At 40.0% G+C, this 19,070-nt stretch overlaps 1 protein-coding gene across 2 annotated transcripts in view; it reads left to right on the forward strand.

The window, feature by feature from the left end:
* The window catches only part of CNTNAP5 (contactin associated protein family member 5), an 864,792-nt gene that overhangs the window by 694,735 nt on the left and 150,987 nt on the right, over window positions 1–19,070 (forward strand). For both annotated transcript variants that reach the window (XM_028133206.2, XM_054723360.1), the window contains exons 15-17: window positions 12,590–12,717; window positions 12,893–13,063; window positions 17,454–17,672. In XM_028133206.2, the coding sequence (XP_027989007.2) occupies window positions 12,590–12,717; window positions 12,893–13,063; window positions 17,454–17,672 (518 nt within the window). The remainder of the gene's footprint in view (window positions 1–12,589; window positions 12,718–12,892; window positions 13,064–17,453; window positions 17,673–19,070) is intronic.

Here is a 19,070-nt window from a genome sequence, read left to right on the forward strand (position 1 = left end):
TGAACAAAATAAACAAAGAGAATAGAAACAGACTTATAGATACAGAAAACAGACCAACAGCTGTCAAATGGGAGGGGACTGGAGAAGCTGGGTGAAATAGGCAAAGGGATTAAGCAAGCAAACAAGGAAGCAAACAAAAAATCTCATTCACATAGATAAACAGTATGGTGATACCAGAAGGAAAAAGGGTTAGGGGGAAGTGGAAGACAGTAAACAGGTATTAATGGTGATGGGAGGAGACTAGACTTTGGATGGTGAACACACAATGCAATATACAAATTATGTGTTATAGAGTTGTACACCACTGGCTCGGTAGTTCAGTTAAAACATTGTCCTGATACACCAGATTTGTGGGTTAGATTCCCGATCCCCCGATTGAGGCACATACATTAATCAACCTATGAATGCATGAATGAGTGGAACAACATCTCTCTCTCTCTCCACCCCTACTTCCACCCCTGCCTTCCTCTCTAAAAATCAATCAATGGTTAAAAATAAAAATAAGTATGTAACCTATATAATTTTAATAGCCAATGTAACCCAAATAAATTCAACGAAAAAGAGAGAGAGGAAAAACAAAAACAAAAAACTGAGGCCAAAGGGATGAAGAAAGGGCAGTTGAGCTGAGAGACATAAAGGAGGTGAGATGGATGGAAGTTGTTGATCAAGAATGAGTTCGGGTGACTCAGTTGGTTGGAGTATTGTTCCATTAAACAAAAGGATGAGGGTTCAATTCCCAGTCAGTTAATATAACTAGGTGCCTGTTTGATACCTGGCAGGTAGGCAACCAATCCATGTTTCTCTCTCACATCAATGTTCCTTTCTCTCTCTCTCTCTCTCTCTCTCTCTCTCTCTCTCTCTCTCTCTCTCTCTCTCTCTCTCTCTTCCTTTCTCTCTTAAAAATATCCATAAAATATATTGTTGGGTGACAAAAAAAAAGAAAAAAAAAGTGAGGAAAATATAAGTGATAAAGACCGGCATGGATATAGAATTAGCAACTAGGGGCACAGGGCCAGGTCATTCACAGAATTGAGTGACACAGACAAGCAGGATAGCCAATCCCTGGGAAAAGTGGAAAGTGGAGCAGGTTTGGGCATATTAGTTAGAAATGGCTTCCATTGACATCTAAAGGAGAGCTTAGTAGGCAGTTGAAGAATATATATTCATGGAAAGAAAACATTGGTGTGTAATAGGAAAGATGGAAACACTGTGAAATGCTGTACCAAAGTGCAGTAAGTTAGAGGTTGACATATTTCATGGAAATTAGCAATACAGTGAGAGAAATTTCCATAGAGTGAAATTTTCATAGAGTGATTATGGTTCTTGGGAGAGGAAAAGGGAGAGCACGCTGATCTGGGAGAAAGAATGTAGGCAGTGTCATGGAGACCTTCCACAGCACCTCTGAATGCTTCTTCTTTCATGTTCCAAACACGGCAATCAATTATACCTCCTAAATCTTCATCTGTGGTAATATTTTATAATCAACTGTAGACTCATGAAATCTTGAGAGCCATTTTAATTTCTTAAAAATCAAGAAACATTGGGTAAACTTTGGTTGTATTTATAAGACCTAACTTTGCATTCTCATGTCTACTTGAGATGAGCCCTACAGTTTCAAGTTTCTAAAGTATTTATAGAAGAAATGTAGTTTCTGAGATTTTTTTAAATTCTGCCAGAATTGCCTTGTTTTGCTAGGAACTGAAAACAAGATTCCAGCTCTGGTTTGGCTAGTGTGGGGCATGGCTGAACAGATACTCTCTCAGATGTGGGCTTTATATGAACACAGTAAATGCTTGCTTTTCCTTTCCTTTCCTTTCCTTTTCTTTTCTTTTCTTTTCTTTTCTTTTCTTTTCTTTTCTTTTCTTTTCTTTTCTTTTCTTTCTTTCTTTTCTTTTCTCTTTTCTTTTCTTTTCTTCTCTCTTCTTCTCTTTTCTTTTCTTTTCTTTTCTTTTCTTTTCTTTTCTTTTCTTTTCTTTTCTTTTCTTTTCTTTTCTTTTCTTTTCTTTTCTTTCTCTTTTTGTCAGCCAAATGACACTTCAGCTCATATTGAACTTGTCATTTAATCCCCTAGTTCTCTTTTATCTGGAAATCCTTATCAGGAAGACAAAAGGGAAATAATTACCTTAGGCAAATTTAGGATAGAATTATAGAATTATTGGCAAGTATAACATGTCCTTTAGACTTACAGAGTTGCTTATGGGCATCTTACTGCTGGTTTTGCTTTTGAAGCCACAGGCAATGAGGGGCATTGCGTCACCCACTTGAGGGAGGTGTGCAGAGTGTCTTGAGACTAATCTATTAAGACTTACACAAGGGCTTCAAAGGGAGCTGAAGTCTGGAGTCTTTTGCATAAATTTCTGTTTTTCTATCCTATGCATAATGTTTTATTTGTTACTTTTCAGTGACTGAAAGAGAAGATATAAAAAGGAAAAGACAACTCTTTATAGACTCAGTCACCCAAATGACCCTCCTCAAAGAAGCTTACAGAGTAACAGTTCATTAACATCCTATATAATAAAAGACTAATATGAAAATTGTCTCCTTAAACAGGAGTTCAACTGGGAATTCAACCAGGGTGCGGGGCCAGCCGGCCAACCGTCAGTGGCTCTTACCACCCCCCTGCGGCCTGGCCCAATTGGCCCCAATCAGGGCAGGCTGGCCGGACCCCACCTATGCACGAATTCATGCACAGGGCCTCTAGTCCTATCTAATAAAAGAGTAATATGCAAATTAACCACCACTCTGCTACACCCACCAGCCACGCCCACCAGCCAATAAGGAGCAAGTATGCAAATTAACCCAACCAAGATGGCTGCGGCCACAGAGAGAGCAGGAGGGAGGCTTGGGTTTACCCGGCAATGGAGGAAACCAAGCTTTCCACACACCCTGGCCGGCCTTAAGTTTTGGCCCTATTCCCACAGGCCAGGCCGAGGGACCTCACCTGCCAGAGGGACCCCATTCACTCCACAGATACCCTTTGAGCCACAGCGCCACCCCAGGTGCAGCCTGCAGGGAGGGACCACAAGAGGTTGGCTCCTGGGCGTGTCCAGCCCATCTTGCCCAGAACCACTCCACTGGCCACCTTCTAATTAATTTCCTTTGAAGGTGCACAAATCTGTGCACCGGGTCACTAACTGCTTGATGAAAGCAAATGGGAGCCTGTGACATCACACCACATATTAATGATTTACTAATGAAACAGAGGCCCCTGTTGTGTCTGCAGTTCTGAATTTGGTAAAATCTCTAGATTCAGACACTTAACTGAGAAGAGACCACATTGACTAATTCTGGGCCATACTTCTGCTCCCGAGAATATTTTTCCCAATTCCTTATCTTAAATGTATATATTTTTATTAGGTCACATGTGTTTCTTTTTTTTTTTTTTCTTTTTTTTTTTTTTCCAATTTTTTTTTATTAAGGTATTATATGTGTACATATCTTACCATTGCCACCCTCCACCCCACTCCCATATATGCCCTCACCCCCCAGAGTTTTGCATCCGTTGGTTATGCTTATATGCATGCATACAAGTCCTTTGATTGATCTCCTATCTCCCCCACCTCTCCCTAACTTTCCCCCTGTAATTTGAAAGTCTGTTTGATGCTTTACTGTCTCTGTATCTGTCTTTTTGTTCAAGTTTATAATGTTCTGTATTATCCATCAATGAGTGAGATCATGTGGTATTTTTCTTTCATTGACTGGCTTATTTCACTTAACATAATGTTCTCCAATTCCATCCAGGTTGCTGCAAATGATGAGAATTCCTTCTTTTTTATGGCAGCATAGTATTCCATTGTGTAGATGTACCACAGTTTTCTGATCCAGTCATCTGCTGACGGGCACCTAGGCTGTTTCCAAATCTTAGCTATGGTGAATTGTGCTGCTATGAATATAGGGGTGCATATATCCTTTCTGATTGGTGTTTCTAGTTTCTTCGGATATATTCCCAGGAAATTACTGGGTCAAATGGGAGTTCCATTTTCAGTTTTTTGAGGAAACTCCATACTGTTCTCCACAGTGGCTGCACCAGTCTGCATTCCCACCAGCAGTGCACGTGGGTTCCTTTTTCTCCGCATCCTCGCCAATACTTGTCGTTTGTTGATTTGTTGATGATAGCCCTTCTGACAGGTGTGAGATTGTACCGCATTGTTGTTTTGATTTGCATCTCTCGGATAATTGGTGATGTTGAGCATGTTTTCATGTGTCTCTTGGCCTTCCTTCTGTCTTCTTTTGAAAATATTCTATTTAGGTCTGTTGCCCATTTTTTTATTGGATCATTTATCTTCCTTTTATTAAGTTGTATAAGCTGCCTGTAGATATTGGAGATTAAACCTTTATCAGTGATGCCATTTGCAAATATGTTCTCCCATGCAGTAGGCCTTCTTGTTGTTTTGTTGATGGTTTCTTTTGCTGTGAAAAAGCTTTTTATTTTGATGTAGTCCCATTTGTTAATTTTCTCTTTAGCTTCCATTGCCCTAGGGGCAGTGTCAGTGAAGAATTTCTTTTGGCATATGTCTGAGATTTTGCTGCCTGTGGATTGCTCTAGTATTTTTATGGTTTCCCGTCTTATGTTTAAGTCCTGTATCCATTTTGAGTTTATTTTTGTGTATGGCGTAAGTTGGTGATCAAGCTTCATTTTTTTTGCATGTATCTGTCCAATTTTTCCAACACCATTTATTGAAGAGACTGTCTTGACTCCATTGTATGTTCATGCCTCCTTTGTCAAATATTAATTGAGCATAGTGGTTTGGGTCAATATATGGATTCTCTATTCTGTTCCATTGATCTATATGTCTGTTCTTGTGCCAGTACCAGGCTGTTTTGAGAACAGTGGCTTTGTAATACAGCTTGAAATCTGGTATTGAGATCCCTCCTACTTTATTCTTCTTTCTCAGGATTGCTGTGGCTATTCGGGGTCTTTTTTTATTCCAGATGAATTTTTGGAGAGTTCTTTCAAGGTCTGTGAAATATGCTATTGGTATTTTAATGGGGAGTGCATTGAATCTATAGATTGCTTTGGGTAGTATGGACATTTTAATGATGTTGATTCTACCAATCCATGAACATGGTATGTTCTTCCATCTGTTTACGTCTTCCTCTATCTCTTTTTTCAGTGTCCTGTAGTTTTCCGTGTGTAGGTCTTTTACCTCCTTAGTTAAGTTTATTCCTAGGTATCTTAATTTTTTTGGTGCGATGGTAAATGGGATTGCCTTTTTAGTCTCTCTGTCTGTAAGTTCACTATTGGTGTATAGAAAGGCCATAGATTTCTTGGCGTTAATTTTGTATCCTGCTACATTGCCGAATTCATTTATTAAGTCTATTAGTTTTTTGATGGAGTCTTTCGGATTTTTTATGTATAATATCATGTCGTCTGCAAATAAAGACAGCTTTACTTGTTCTTTTCCAATTTGGATGCCTTTTATTTCTTCTTCTTGTCTAATTGCAATGGCTAATACTTCCAGTACTATGTCAAACAGGAGTGGTGAGAGTGGGCATCCCTGTCTTGTTCCTGTTCTTAGGGGAAATGTTTTTAGTTTTTGTCCATTGAGTATGATGTTTGCTGTGGGTTTATCATATATAGCTTTTATTATGTTGAGGTATGAGCCTTCTATTCCCACCTTGTTGAGAGTTTTTATCAAGAAAGGGTGTTGGATTTTGTCAAATGCTTTTTCTGCATCAATTGATATGACTATGTGATTTTTATCTCTCAACTTGTTTATGTGATGTATCACGTTTATTGATTTGCGGATATTGTACCATCCTTGCATTCCTGGGATAAATCCTACTTGGTCATGGTGTATGATCTTTCTGATATACTGCTGGAGCCGATTTGCTAGAATTTTGTTGAGGATTTTGGCATCTATGTTCATGAGGGATATTGGTCTGTAATTCTCTTTCATTGTGTTGTCTTTATCTGGTTTTGGTATTAGGGTGATGCTGGCTTCATAGAAGGAGCTTGGAAGTGTTCCTTCTTCTTGAATTTTTTGGAATAGTCTGAGGAGGATAGGTTTTAGTTCTTCCTTGAATGTTTGGTAAAACTCTCCTGTGAAGCCATCAGGCCCCGGGCTTTTGTTTGCCGGAAGCTTTTTGATGACTGCTTCAATTTCGCCCATAGTTATTGGCCTATTGAGCTCTTTAGATCCTTCTTGATTGATTTTTGGAAGGTTATATTTTTCTAGGAATATCTCCAGGTTGTCTAGTTTGTTGGAATAGAGTTGTTCATAGTATTTTGTAACAATCCTTTGTATCTCAGCGGGGTCTGTTGTTATTTCACCTCTTTCATTTCTGATTTTGTTTATTTGGGTCCTCTCTCTTTGCTTCTTGGTGAGCCTGGCTAGAGGTCCATCAATCTTGTTTATCCTTTCAAAGAACCAGCTCTTGGTTTTGTTGATCTTTTGTATAGTTCCTTTGGTCTCTATGTCATTTATCTCCGCTCTGATCTTTGTTATTTCCTTCCTTCTCGTTACACTGGGCTTTTCTTGCTGCTCTTTTTCTAGCTCTTTGAGTTGTAGGGTTAAGTAATTTATTACCATTGTTTCTTGTTTTTTGCAATAGGCTTGTAGAGCTATAAACTTCCCTCTCAAGACTGCTTTCACTGTGTCCCATAGATTTTGGATTGTTGTGTTTTCATTGTCATTTGTTGCCATGATGTTTTTTATTTCTTCCTTGATCTCTCTGGTGACCCAGTCCTTGTTTAATAGCATGCTGTTTAGTCTCCATGTGTTTGATTTCTTTGGATTGTATTTATTGTAGTTGATTTCCAGTTTTATGCCACTGTGATCTGAGAAGACGCTTGATATAATTTCTATCTTCTTGAATTTGAAGAGACTTTGCCTGTGACCCAGCATATGGTCTATCTTTGAAAATGACCCATGTGCACTTGAGAAGAATGTATATTCTGTGGCTTTGGGGTGAAATGTTCTGAAGATGTCAATTAATTTCATCTGGTCTAGTGATTCATTTAGGATTGCTGTTTCTTTGCTGATTTTTTGTTTAGAGGATTTGTCCAGTGGTGATAGTGGGGTATTAAAATCTCCTACTATGATTGTATTGCTATTAATCTCTCCCTTGAAATCCTCCAGGAGTTTTTTTTATGTATTTGGGTGCTCCTATATTGGGAGCATATATGTTTACCAGAATTATTTCTTCTTGTTGGATTTCTCCCTTTAGTATTATGAAGTGGCCTTCTTTATCTCTTGTTATGGCATTTACTTTGAGGTCTATTTTGTCAGATATAAGTATTGCTACCCCAGCTTTTTTTTCATTTCCATTTGCCTGAAAGATATTTTTCCATCCCTTCACTTTCAATCTGTGTGAGTCTCTTGTTCTGAGGTGGGTCTCTTGTAGACAGCATATATATGGGTCGTGTTTTTTATCCATTCAGCTACTCTATATCTTTTGATTGGAGCATTTAGTCCGTTTACATTTAAAGTTATTACTGAAAGGTATTTGTTTGTAGTCATATCTATTTTTGTGTCTGTATTCCTTCTTACCTGTTTATTTCTTCTTTTTACAGTATTCCCTTTAGCAATTCTTGCATTGCTGGTTTGGTGGTGATAAACTCCTTGAGCCTTTTTTTGTCTGCAAATATCCTGATTTCCCCTTCAATTTTGATTGATAGTCTTGTTGGATATAGTATTCTTGGATTCAGTCCTTTGCTTTGCAACACTTTGTATACCTCCTTCCATTCACTTCTAGCTTGTTGTGTTTCTGTTGAGTAATCATTTGACAATCTGATGGGTGTTCCTTTGTAGGTAACTTTCTGTCTCTCTCTTGCTGCCTTTAATATTCTCTCTTTATCATTTATATTTGCCATTGAAATTATGACATGTCTTGGTGTGGGTCTTTTGGGGTTGATCCTGCTTGGGACTCTCTGTACTTGTGTAACTTTTATCTTTCCCATATCCGGGAAGTTTTCTGTCATTATTTCTTCAAACAGATTTTCTAATCCCTGCTGCTCTTCTTGTCCTTCTGGCAGCCCTATTACACGTATGTTACTTCGTTTCATGTTGTCCCGAAGCTCCCTTAGGCTTTCCTCCTGCTTTTTAATTCTTTTCTCCAATTGCTGTTCAAATTGAGCTTGTTTCTGTACCTGATCTTCTAACTCACTAATTCGGTCCTCTGCTTCTTGTAGTCTACTGTTGAAACTTTCCATGGTGTTTTTGATTGTAGCTATATCACTTTTCATTTCTTCCTGATTCTTGCATAAGTTGTTTATTTTCTCATCCATCCGATGTGTAAATTCCATGACCATTACTCTAAACTCCTTTTCGGTCATGTCGCAAGCTTCAGTTTCACTGATTTCCTTTCTTGGCGACTCCACATTTTCTTTCCTCTGTGAGTTATTTCGTTTCCCCATTCTGGCTATCACCAGAAAGCTCAAGCTTCTGTTTGCGTGGACCTGGGTCTTGTGTTGTGGGGACTTTGCTCCACCCGAGTTTCACTGAAGTGCTCTGACACTAGGACGTGTGGCTGCCTTTGGTTGGTGGGAACCAGACTTGCCCAGGGTCAGTGTCCCCAGTGTTCCGTGTGGTCTCGTGTGCACACTTAGAATCAGGGGCCCTGTCTGCACCACACTGTTGGTATGTGCCGAAAATGAGATCCTTAGCATGTGTCAGGAGTCAGAGTTTCCCTGTTTCTGCACCAAGACTCGAGTGTCAGAGTCTCTGTTGCCTTGTGCGGTTTCTCGTTGATAATCAGGGTCCCTGTGTGTGCATGCACCAACAATTGGGGTCGCTGGCTCTTAGTGTGAATGTGCTGTGAGTCAGGGATCCCAGGCAGCTGTGTCCGGCGTGCCAAATTCCCTGAAGTGGAGCTGCGTCCTGTGTGTGCTCTCTCTACTGAGCCAAACTGGCTAGGGCGCACACTCTTAATTTCCTGAAGGTGAGCTGGCTCCGTGCACTCTACCGGAGTCCCGGAAGGGGGGCGGAGTCCGTCCTGCGCGCCAAATTCCCCAAAGGGGAAGCCCCTCTGTGCAAGCACTAAGATTCCCCGAAGGGGGAGCTGTGACCCGCAAGCCAAATTCCCCCAAATTCTCCGAAGGGGAGCCCTCTGTGCTCACTGAAAGATTTTCCCAACAGGGAGCTGCTTCTGTCCCGTGCGTGCGCCAAATTCCCTGAGGGGGAGCGAGTCCCTGCGCAAAGCTCTGTGGCTTGGGCGAGGGGCGGGTCTATCAGTTAAAATGGTGCTGTCTGCGCGCCTGCGGGAAGGGGGATAGGCTCTTTGACTCATGGAATTCTGCCGGGACGTCTGGATTCTTGTTGTTTGTTGGTCTGAAGCTGTGATAGCAGTTCTCTGTCCCCAGTGGCTGCAGGGTCCTGGTTTGTGTCAGAAGCCAGGATCCGAGTCTCAGGCAGCTCTGTTTCTCAAGATGGCGTGGTCTCCGCGTCCGCAACAGCCGCGGAGATGTGTCCGCGTTGTGCGCGGGGCTCCGCCGTCTAGGACTGCCCGGTTAGGCAGCCCCTTGGAAGACCTGCAGAATCTAACTGACCCTAACTCATACACACACACACCACACACGTCAACACTCTCCTCTATGGGTTCCTCACTCACACTCTCTCTCTCCTTACCTTCCTGCCGGTCGCCATCTTCTTTACTCCACATGTGTTTCTTGAGACCCACATTCCTTGTGCCCTTAAGGCCTTCATAAGCTGGAATCTGTAGCTGGCCTGGTCCTTTATCTTTCAGCAACAAGGGACTTCTTTTCTTATTTTCCTTTAAATATTTTATTTCACATTTTAATTTCAAACTTTACTGGGAATTTCAATAACTATTTGAGTCCCTACTATGTAATAGTTAGTGTGTTAGTTGACATCATACAAGGAGTGTGTTGAGGAACATTGATTCAGCCCATGCCATGCCAGTCTGAGTCAAATGACAATGCTTTTCCATTACAACACAGCCACTTCTGTACTTACAAAGTATGTAAGTACCCTGTCCCCTTAGGGAGAGCCTCCTATATTCCAAACAAAGACAAAGTCTCTAAAGTGTTTGTTCAAATAAAACTGGTTCAAAACACCAGTTAATGTGTAGAAAGTCGAATCTACAGCTATAGACTCCCTGACTATCAATAGGCACCACCATAATTGGTATCATTTTCTTGTGATTAAAATCCACTACCACCACCACCCTCCAGATAGTCTACCTATTGATGCTTTCAAAGGTGTGAATCATGTGTCACTTATGAATTAAATCCTATCTTATTCTCAAGTTGACCCTAAGAGTAGGAATAAATATTAAAAGTCCTTTGATCCTTAGGTTGCCTGGCAGCTGAACATATTTCTCATGTGGATTTTAAAATTTTAAATTAATTTCCAAGATTTAAAAATTGAGAATGTTTGCATTAATATTCCAGGCTAGCCACTGGCTTTATATTCATAAATAACATAATTACTTCTTTACTACTGGATGTCACTGCCTCCTTTAGACAGAACACCTACTTTCTACCAGTCTTCTTGTCTCTCTTTTTCTCTCTCTTTTCATTTAGCATCTAACACAAAGTCATTTTATTCCTTGTCTGGTCCCTGTAGGCATTTGACTTTGGATCTGTTTCTATCTCATTAAACAACTTTGGAGAGCAGTTACATTTACTTATATATTTATTTTAGTTTTATGATCAAAATTGTTTTTGGTAATGTGCATTGCATCATCAAACCTAATATGGGTGCCTTTTCTCTTTTATTTTGGAAAATATTTTTATTCTTAGAGTGCTATTTGCATATCCCAATATTTTGACACAAGGACATCAAATGGATGTAGACAAGAGGACAGGGTGTAAGGGAGGCAGTGGTTAGGTTTAATTAATTTACTATTTCACCTTGAAACTAAAATGGAGAGAAACAAATCCTATAGAAATACAGAATAATTTGAGAGAGGATGTGAGTTTGGTCTATCTACTTTGACTACTTGCAATTTGCTTTGAAATCTCTTCCTGAAAAGATATCAGAATGTAAGACTCAAAATTTATCCTGTGTCCAAGTAGCATTCAGAGATGTACTTTCAAATAGAAACAGAAGTCTTAGTTCAGATGAAAATTAGTGTTAGTACTCCCATTGTTCAGCATTTCCCATAGATCAGACACCATGCTAAGTGACTATATAATCTCATTTAATCCTCTCTATGCCCTGTGATATGGAATATATCTCCATTTTAAAGCTGAGGATACTGGGGAATCTCAGAAATAAAGTGGTTTGCCAAAGCTAACACAGCTATAATCTCAGGTAGGGCCTGAGACTCCAGAACAAATCTGTCTGCTTCTAAAGCTCTATCCTCAAAATCACTTGTCACACTACTTGGTCCTTGCCACGTTTCCCAAATTATTAATCTGGAATATTAGTTTGTTGATCTAAACTCAGAGCTGCAAATGACAATGAAATATACTCTTGGTTTTGAGTGTTTTGTGACTTCTTTGTGGATACGGAGAAAGAACCAATATGAATCTGTGCCTTCATGCTCTTGTTAGCAACTGGCTGCATCAGATGCTTCAGCCTGAATATTGGAGCAGGTCACTCTGCCTTCGAGTTCCTATTACCAGCAAGAGGACCAACCCTGCATTTAACTGAGGCTGTTAGTGGGATGTCCACCCACATGTGTGTGGTTCTTAGATGGCCTCATATGATTCAGTTCCGCTCAGATTAACATATATTTATGACATACTTGTCAAATTATACTTGGGATATATACCAAGTATATGACTACGCCCCTGCCCCTACTGTCATGTGACCTTAGACAAGTTTCCTAATATGTCTGAGCCTTAGTTTTCTCATTGCTAAACAGGAAAAATTGCACCAACTGCCATAGGGATGTTGTGTGGGAAAAATAAACTTATTCCTTAGTAAATTGCTGGTTCAAAATATTTATTAATCCAATATCAGTTTCTTACCTACATTTTGTTTTTATTTTCAGTTAAATGGTATGTTCTTATCAGTAGTCCAGAAACACAACTTACAAAGAGGAAAAAAATCAATAGCTTAACCCTATTATTTTAAAATTATTTTTTGTCACAGGGTGACTAGTAGTTTCCTACTTGCATAGTTAACAAAGATAAAGCCAGAGTCTCTAACAACCAAGATCTTTAAAACATGGAGCAAAATGAAGAGCAACAAAATGAAGAGTAACTGTAAAGACTTGCCTGTACCTAGAGTTAAAAGGTGACAGAAGCCTCCTAAGCTGTTTGAAACTGTTGGCAGGTGGCTGAAACAAGTCCTTGGGGTGATTCATGTGGGATTTGTGATTCCCATTTCAAGTGAGCTCCTGAGACAGCCAGTCTCTTTATGGAGAGAGGTGACATTTCATGATATCTCAGCACTGCACTGGCAGGTGTGTGCTCTCAGCCACAACAAGGGGAAGCAAGCTCTGGAAGGACTTAGGGAAAATGTAAATCTGCTGTTTGGGGAAGCTGGCCATGGGTTTTGCAATTGGCATTCTAGCCTCTCGCACACATTTAGGAGATGAAAGGCCCTCTGTTACCCTCCTCCCTGCCCCATCCTGTTGCAAGTACCCAAATCACTTTTAAAAAGAGGAGTCTTGGGAAAGAGTCCCTAGGTTATCCACATTTTCTCCTCTTTTGTTTTACATTTATGTTTTGCAGGACAAATGATACTGGGTTTCTTTCCTACAAAGACCACTTGCCTGTCACTCAGATAGTTATCACTGATACCAACAGATCAAATTCAGAAGCTGCTTGGAGAATTGGTCCCTTGCGTTGCTATGGTGACCGTGAGTACTAATGAAAAAGCTTTCTTTCTGCACTACATAAGCACAGGATGTTCAAAATTTCCCCCTTCCCCTCTCCCTGCAGTTCCCCAGGCTTGAGGGTTATCATCCACATGCCCAGCTCTCTGTACCCCATTTCAGAACAGTCAACCATGCTCAAGGATTTTCTTACTTGCAGGACACTTCTGGAATGCAGTCTCCTTTAACACAGAAGCCTCCTACCTCCACTTTCCCACCTTCCATGCGGAATTCAGTGCTGACATTTCCTTCTATTTTAAAACCACGGCTCTCTCCGGAGTTTTCCTAGAAAACCTTGGCATTACAGACTTCATCCGCCTTGAAATAAGCTGTAAGTCCCTCCTTTATGAATTACTAATGTAATTGGTCAGCAGGAGAAATTTCAGTCTTACCTTTGCCACTGAGTGCCTGCTTGTACCACAAAATTAATCTTACAGGTCATCTGTAAAATTAGCAATGGCAATGTCTGGTTCCTTCTAAGGCTTTTTGCATTATTATTACATATCAGTATTTAATCAGTCATTCTCTCACCAAGTTACTGCATTACCCAAATGTCCATGGCTACCTATGGCAATGTTCTTAATCTGATCCGTGGGTATTTCTTACGTAAGACTTACATAAGCTTCCAAGCCACAGATGTGTTCATTACAATTTCCATGGAAAGCTAAAGTGTTATTTTTCTGCATTCTATTCTTACCTGGGCTCCACTTTTTCTGTACTTTTGCTCTGAAAGTAATTTCCTCACTTATGTCCCACCACTAGCAGTGTGTCACTACCCCGTGAGAATCCCCACTGTTCCTCTCCCATTGCACCATGAACTTGGGTATATCAGTGCATTTGATGACACGATGAGTCATTTTTAACATCCTATCTCCTATATACAAGTTATATTTGGAAATAATCATAAAGTTAAATAAAAAACAATAGAAATTCAGATGGTAAGATGTCCTATTATGGAAATTTAATATGTAATCTTGTAAATAAAAATAATCCAGTACAAAAAAAAAAAAGGCAATATAGTAGATAAATACTTTCCACTTACATTAATTACTTTTTATAAAGAGGGAAAAATTATACCTACTTATTAGTTTGTCTAGTAACAATAATAACATTAAAATTTCCGTTCCTTAGACCTTAACTCTACAAATTTATTAATGACTTCATAAAAATTATTTAAAAAACTATAATCGGGTTTATCTACCTATTTTCTCTGAAATTTATCAAAAGGTACTTTTTATAAATTTTTAATTAATTGTTTTTCACATGGGTAATAAAAGTATAAATGTCAAGAACCATTTTAGACATAAGGATAAGGTTGGTACAGATTTATAAAAATTCCATTTTATAATAAATTTTAAAAATTGCAATACTTTCCATGTAAATTTTTCAGAATTAAATCTAATAACTTCAAATATCTCTGCAATAAAAAAAAATAATCCACTAAAATATTTTTATCACAAACTTCATCGTAGACTGCTATTTTATTCGGTAAAAATCTAACAGAGTTGCTGAGGATTTGGAACTGCTTGAGCTCTCTTTGTGTGCAGTTTGTGTCTGCAACCTCTGCGATACTACATATGTGTTTCAACAGATTTTAGTTAAACATAATAGCACAGTAATTATAAAAGTGAAAAACTCAGAACTTGAGTTCTTACCCTTAAAAATAAATACACACAGGGTGTAACAAAAGAAGGTTTACAGTTGTGAGAAGTGAAACAGTCTATTCTTATATTATTATTTATTAACTATTGTATTATTTTTCATACGGACAACTGTAAACCTACTTTTGCTTCACCCTCTGTATGTGAGTCTGCGTGTTCAGGAGTCACCAGTGGATCTGGAGTTCTCTGTATTAATTTCCCTCTTGCACATAATATTTTTAAATAGTAAGTAATAAAAAGTGCTCTTAGAGGCTTACTTGCATATGATTAAAAAATAATACTAACATTAGCATTGGATATAACTTAGAGAACTGCGTTATCATTGACGTTTAGAATCACTGGTGCATGGCAATGATGAAAACATCTACTTTCAGCTGCATGCACTAGTTTTCCGATTTGCTGCACTCAGGGTACCCCTTGATTTCTCATGTGTAGGTGGACTGCTCGCAGGGTCTTGCCTATATTGTACCCATAACCATGGAGACTCACGCATGCCATTAGGAGGCTCATTTATCTGTGTCTAAATGGATGTGTTCTGTAGCTTGATTGAGGCAATTGACCATATTGCAATAATGTGACCTCATCATATTCCCTTGAAAGCACAAGTAATGTCTTATCCACAGAAACCCGGTATTTAAGAGCTCCAGAAAAAAGGCAAAGAGCCCTGGCCAGAAGGGGTAGCGGCTGTGCTTGTGTGCTTCTCTTGCAAATCACCCATGGCTGAGTGTTCCTTCTGCAAATGCACATGAGGCATACAAGGGAAGGGATTCTTTTATTGGCAGTTTTGACCTCCTTTCACTCCAACAACTGAGACTATCAATGGGAGGAAACCCCTGTCTTTAGTGTGAAATAAGATCCCTGGTACCTAACGGCCTGGAACTGAAAACGTGGAGTTGAGTGCCAACCATTTCATAATGTGAATATAATAACCACAACATAAATTTAATAAAAATTAGGCCCTAAGGCCACTCGATTCATTCCAGCAGCAGCTAATGTCATGGCTTATCATCACACGGTAATGAGCGATGATTTGGTGTTAATTAAGTTGCAATGTCCAATTTGTACTTTCTGGTGCTGTATTTTGACTTTTGGGGTTGTTTTAAATGCAAGTAATATCACATTTGATGAAAATGTAAAATCCATGAGAATTAAGTTATAAACAACTTAACAATTAGGTACTGTTTTTATTCCTATTTTACAAATGAGAACACAGAGCCTGCACAAGATAGAAAACGCCTCAGGTCATGGTGGCTCCAGAGTCTACACTCAAATTTGACTTTAAGGCCTTTAACTTATTACTTCCCTCTACGTCAGGGCTCACATTTGCCAGAATGCAAAACAATTCAAGTTCTCAGTTACATAAAATTTTGCAGATTGGGGTTTCTTACACCAGGACTGGCTTTCTGTTAGGGTTTAAATCTAAGGAGGGAGAGTTCCAGGGTATTATTTGACCTTTGATAATTCAGGTCTTGCAGTTGATGACTTTGTGAAATAAATACCCATGTTCTGTTTTAGGGGTAAAGGAGAGGGGCCATCTCAGGGTGCTGGGAAAGAAGGGATGATTCTAGCTACTGCAAGGGGCTGTCTTCTCCTCAGCCTCAGTGTATTATTTACCTCTCCACTTCCTTCAGATTCAGAAACTTTTATGTAATAATCTATATATATAAAAGGCTAAGCGACCATCCGACTGTCCGACCAGTAGCTATGATGCGCATTGACCACCAGGGGACAGATGCTCAATGCAGGAGCTGCTGAGCTGCGGTGACTTGGCAGTGGCAATTCTTGGGTGATGCATCCTGGAACCAGAGAGGAGAGAGCCCGATTCCGGGGTGTATCACCCAAGTACTGCCCTCTCACAATCCGAGACCCCTTGGGGGATGTCAGAGAGCTGGTTTTGGCCCGATACGCACAGTCCAGGCTGAGGGACCTCACCTGCCAGAGGGACTCTGCTCAGATGCCCTTTGAGCCGCAGCACCACCCCAGGTGCAGCTGGTGGGGAGGGACCATGGGAGGTTGGCTCCAGGGCGTGTCCAGCCCATCTTGCCCAGTCCCACCCAGCCGGCCACCTTCTAATTAATTTCCTTTCAATGTGCATGAATTCGTGCACCAGAGCACTAGTAGAAAATATAATAGCATACACTCAATTGAGAAAAATATAGTGATTGATTTTACTTTTGGAGTCAGATTCTACTTGCTATTTGGGAAACTTAGAGAAAATTATTCACACTTTTTTTTTTTTAACCCATAAAAAGGAAAGAAAAATGATGCCTTTCTTAAAGGGTTGTTTTGAGGATGAAATGATAGAAGCTATGGTCAGTGTGTAGTACAGAGCCTGGCAGAGCTCACTGTTCCAACTATGCTGTGGATACTTCTCCTTTTGTCTTTCTCTTCATGACCATTGCTGCCACCCCAGAACCACCATCATCTTCATACCCTGACTTGAATGCAGATTGATACATAAGGGCAGAGTCAGGGAAGGGCCCCAGAGTGGGGCCCGGGGGGCTTGTGTTTCACTCCAAGCACCAGCACTTGCAACTATGTCTTCTTGGAGAAGATACTTCAACTTTCTGAGTCTCTCTCTCTCTCTCTTTAATCCTAGCAATAGGGTGAATGCTCATATCACATGTATTTATAACATAACATGGGAAGAACACTAGATATATCAGGTGGGGGTGTCTTCTCCTTGCAGGAGCAGAGCTGCCTAGCTAACCCAGTATTGATGGATTTCTTGGAGAACACAGTTGGAACCAGAATAGACACAGGAAACCCAGAACCTTGGCACAAATGCATATTTATCAGATTAACATTGGTGTCACAGGTCCCTATGCTATTACCTGAATTCTCACAATCAGGACCAAGTGTGCCAAAATGAGAGCTTGATGCTTAGTGCTTGGTAGATATTACTACTAATTGTAATTTTAATAGTGCAGGGTTTCAATAAAGTCCTCTTTACCTGGCTATTGACATACGACCCTGTATGCCATTCATTCATGACATTATTGTACCCTAAACACACTGACAACTCCCTTCATTTCTACCTGTTTCCCTTTCTGGTTTCAGCTCCTTCTGAGATCACTTTTGCAATTGATGTTGGGAACGGCCCCATAGAGCTCGTAGTCCAGTCTCCTTCTCCTCTGAATGACAACCAATGGCATTACGTTCGGGCCGAGAGGAACCTCAAGGTGACCTCGCTGCAGGTGGACAGCCTCCCGAGGATGAGCAGGGAGACTTCGGAGGAGGGCCACTTCCGACTGCAGCTGAACAGCCAGCTGTTTGTAGGTAGGGGACATCTTAAGGCACCCTTCATGCTAAAAACCCTACAAAACTGCTCTGTGACCAGGCCCAAAGGAAACTGCTTTTATTTGGACCTGAGAAATGATTAAAATGTGTCATAAAACATTTATAATGGTAAATTTTATTATACAAATTCTTTCTTGCTTGCTTCATTAGCCACAGCAATAAAAGATTATGCCACCCCATAGCAAATTTTAAGGTGATCTCAGACTCTTTTTGTACCTTTTCTCTTAGCAGATATGACCTTCAGCTATCCAGGGGCCCCTATTATTTTTCATTTATCATTCTATTATGCCTTTAGAAAAAGAATAGATCAGCTACTTACCCCTTAGTGGCACTGGCTCCAAATCAGTGGGCCAAACTCCCCCTTTCAGCTGATACCTAATTCCTAAGAATTATCACTAACTGTAATAAAATATACTGACTCTTTGAAATGGATTTCCATTATTAGTGACATGGGGAAGAAACTGTTAGTTTTTAAACAAGGGGCTTCTTTGATCCTCCTGAAATCACATCCTTGGGTGGCTGCCTTACTCTTGCACAGAAAAGCAGTCCTGGTCTCCAGCAAATGACTCTGCTGCTCATTCCCTCCATGAGACTCAGAATCAGGGTTTAGACAAGTGGTTCATCTGAACCGGCTGCCACTGCTGGTCACAGGGCTGGAAAGGCTCAGACATTATTCACTGACTCATTCATTCATTCATTCATTCATTCATTCATTTCAGTCACCAAGTACATAAAATATGTCAGGAGGTTGTTGGATGGTGGAAATTGGCAGGCAAGTTGTGTAATGACACTACTTTCAGAGCACACAGTTGTGTGTGTGTGTTTCTGTGTGTGTGTGTGTGTGAGAGAGAGAGAGAGAGAGACAGAGAGAGAGAGAGAGAGAGAGAGAGAGAGAGAGAGGTGGGGAGAGAGAGATAGAAAGAGAGAGAGAGAATGAGGGAAAGTGAGAGAGAAATTTTAGCTACATTAGTTCAGGTAGGAAAGGTCAGGTCGGACTTATAGCTATAATTTAGAAATGACTTTTTATAAGAATGTTGAGCAGGGCACATAACACTTTAAAGTACCAAATAGAGCTGTAAATGTTGGGGATATTATAATATTATCAAAGCCAAGAAGCTGCTTTTCCATAAAACTTCAAGTTTAGATGCTTAGAACAATTATATAAATAGGTTCCAAATGTGGCCACTCTACAGGATTTCATTTTCTTTCATTTTTCTTATTTAAACAACTATCACAGTACATCGCCTTCTTGTTAGTAACAAGATGCCATCAGCAATAAATGGGTGTTTTTATTAGCTTCCTTTAAATTTGGGTCTGTACAATTTTTAACTCTGAGGGAAGCAGTCACTAAAAGCACAGAAGGTGAAAGAAAAGTAA

Source organism: Eptesicus fuscus, chromosome 11 (genome assembly GCF_027574615.1).
Source record: "Eptesicus fuscus isolate TK198812 chromosome 11, DD_ASM_mEF_20220401, whole genome shotgun sequence".
Taxonomy (NCBI): Eukaryota; Metazoa; Chordata; class Mammalia; order Chiroptera; family Vespertilionidae; genus Eptesicus; species Eptesicus fuscus.